This window comes from Halyomorpha halys, unplaced genomic scaffold, assembly GCF_000696795.3.
Source record: "Halyomorpha halys isolate HHAL.00 unplaced genomic scaffold, Hhal_1.1 Scaffold461.1, whole genome shotgun sequence".
Lineage (NCBI taxonomy): Eukaryota > Metazoa > Arthropoda > Insecta > Hemiptera > Pentatomidae > Halyomorpha > Halyomorpha halys.
The window spans coordinates 621966-623745 of record NW_027105824.1 but is presented as its reverse complement, the minus strand read 5'-3'; the positions used below and the strand labels follow the sequence as shown (position 1 = coordinate 623745).

Here is a 1780-nt window from a genome sequence, read left to right as displayed (position 1 = left end):
TATATATAACAGATATTTACGTGTTCATGAATAAAAAACTTTATCACAAAAAGTAATTGTTAAATTGTCATACTTTTTTTTTTGTCAACAGGTCTCGGAGACTAAATCGTGGAACTTCTACTCCATCTATTCACAATCTGGCTCGCTCATAAAAAGTTTTCTTTAATATATTAGAGAGAGATATATATGAAAATATATTTATTTATTATTTTTGGTTGTAAATATTTATTTGTATATAGAGTTAGTTATCTGATACATATAAGTTGAATATTGTTATGTGCCTTCTCTCATTGAATTTGATTTAGTTGTGGTTTAGGATAGGTTGCGAACACTTTTGATCAAAATACACAATGCTACAAGGAGCCTTGACCAAGGGGGGAGGTAATCTAAGCAAATATCAAACTATTGTCTTTTTATATAGAAGTTTCTTTTTAGATAAATTTACATTTAATTGTATAATAAATAAAATTATATAATCTGTGTGTGGAAAATATTTGTGAACAAGTTTTGAAGGATTTAAATAATTATATATTTTTTTTGTTAATATTCTTTGTTTTGTTTGTATGCATATTATTTATCTGTATAATTTCTGTATTATCTTAAGAAATCAAGAATCATTTATATAATGTAATCTTTCTTATTTGTGTAAAAGATATATTTTTTATTAAAATTTTGATCTTATTAGGTATAAGGAAAGGATATACCCTGACTGAGAATGATAATACTACTCACTACACCCTTAGAGACAATATGCTTTAACTTCACTTATTAGTGGTTTGAAGCCACTATATGTGAAGAATTTTTTGTGTTTAAACTCTTCCCTAGATGTATAAATTTATGCAAATATAAAATAATCGAACATTTCAGCATTGTTTTGATTAATCCATTATTTAATTATCCTATATTTTCATGAAGTGGATTCAAAACTATATAGCTAATATAAAAATCTAAAAAATTCAAGTATTGAGTTGTAAAATAAGTTCGTAGTGTTTTTCAATTTAATCCTCTCTGTGTCTATAAAATCATGTTCAATTGGGTTATAATGTTTACATATTATAAAAAAGGTTTAGTTAAGGTGCTTTTATGCATCAGTTTCAACCGAGATTCCTTATCTTTACGTGGTATTTTGCTTGCTCAAAATGGAAGAAGAAAAAATCATTTTCATGATTTAATGATTTTTTATTTCCATAAAGGAAAATCCTCTGCACAGACGGTTAACAAAATTTGCAATATGTATGGTGATGATGCCTTAGGAGAAAGAATTCTTAATTCTTAAGTGGTTTGCTCGGTTCAGAACCTGGAAATTTTGATTTGGAAGACCCAAAGCGCTCGGGTAATTCTTCAACTGTTGATGATGACCAAATTCGAGCATTGGGTTATGGACAACCTTCACTCTACGATTCTGGATATCATAGAAAAGCTTAACGTATCTCAATTGAAGGCAGCGGTTGAGCAAAAGCATTCAGCATTGGCAAATCACGCAAAAGGCATAATTTTCCATCATGATAATGCTCGTCCTCATGTGTCTTTGCAGACCCAGTTGAAATTATTGGAGTTTGGCTGGGATGTGATCTCCCATCCACCCTATTCACCAGACCTTGCCCTAACAGATTTTCACTTATTTTAGGCCCTTCAAAACTCTCCTAACAGGAAATACTTTGATTCGCTTGAGGACTGCAAAATGCACATTGAGGAGTTCATTGCGCAAAAATCTGAGAAGTTCTGGGAGAACGGAATTAAAAAATTACCTGAAAGATGGCAACATGTAATAGATCAAAAT

The 1780-nt window shown here is 30.1% G+C and overlaps 1 protein-coding gene across 4 annotated transcripts in view; it reads left to right on the top strand.

The window, feature by feature from the left end:
• LOC106683063 (Nuclear distribution protein nudE) overlaps positions 1-866 on the top strand; it is a 31057-nt gene extending 30191 nt beyond the window's left edge. For all 4 annotated transcript variants that reach the window (XM_014424280.3, XM_014424281.3, XM_014424279.3 and 1 more), the window contains one exon: positions 92-866. Coding sequence is in view for 1 of the 4 variants with exons in the window: in XM_014424279.3 (XP_014279765.1) it covers positions 92-152 (61 nt within the window). In the remaining 3 variants the exon portion in view is untranslated. The remainder of the gene's footprint in view (positions 1-91) is intronic.
• The last annotated feature ends 914 nt before the right edge of the window (positions 867-1780 follow it).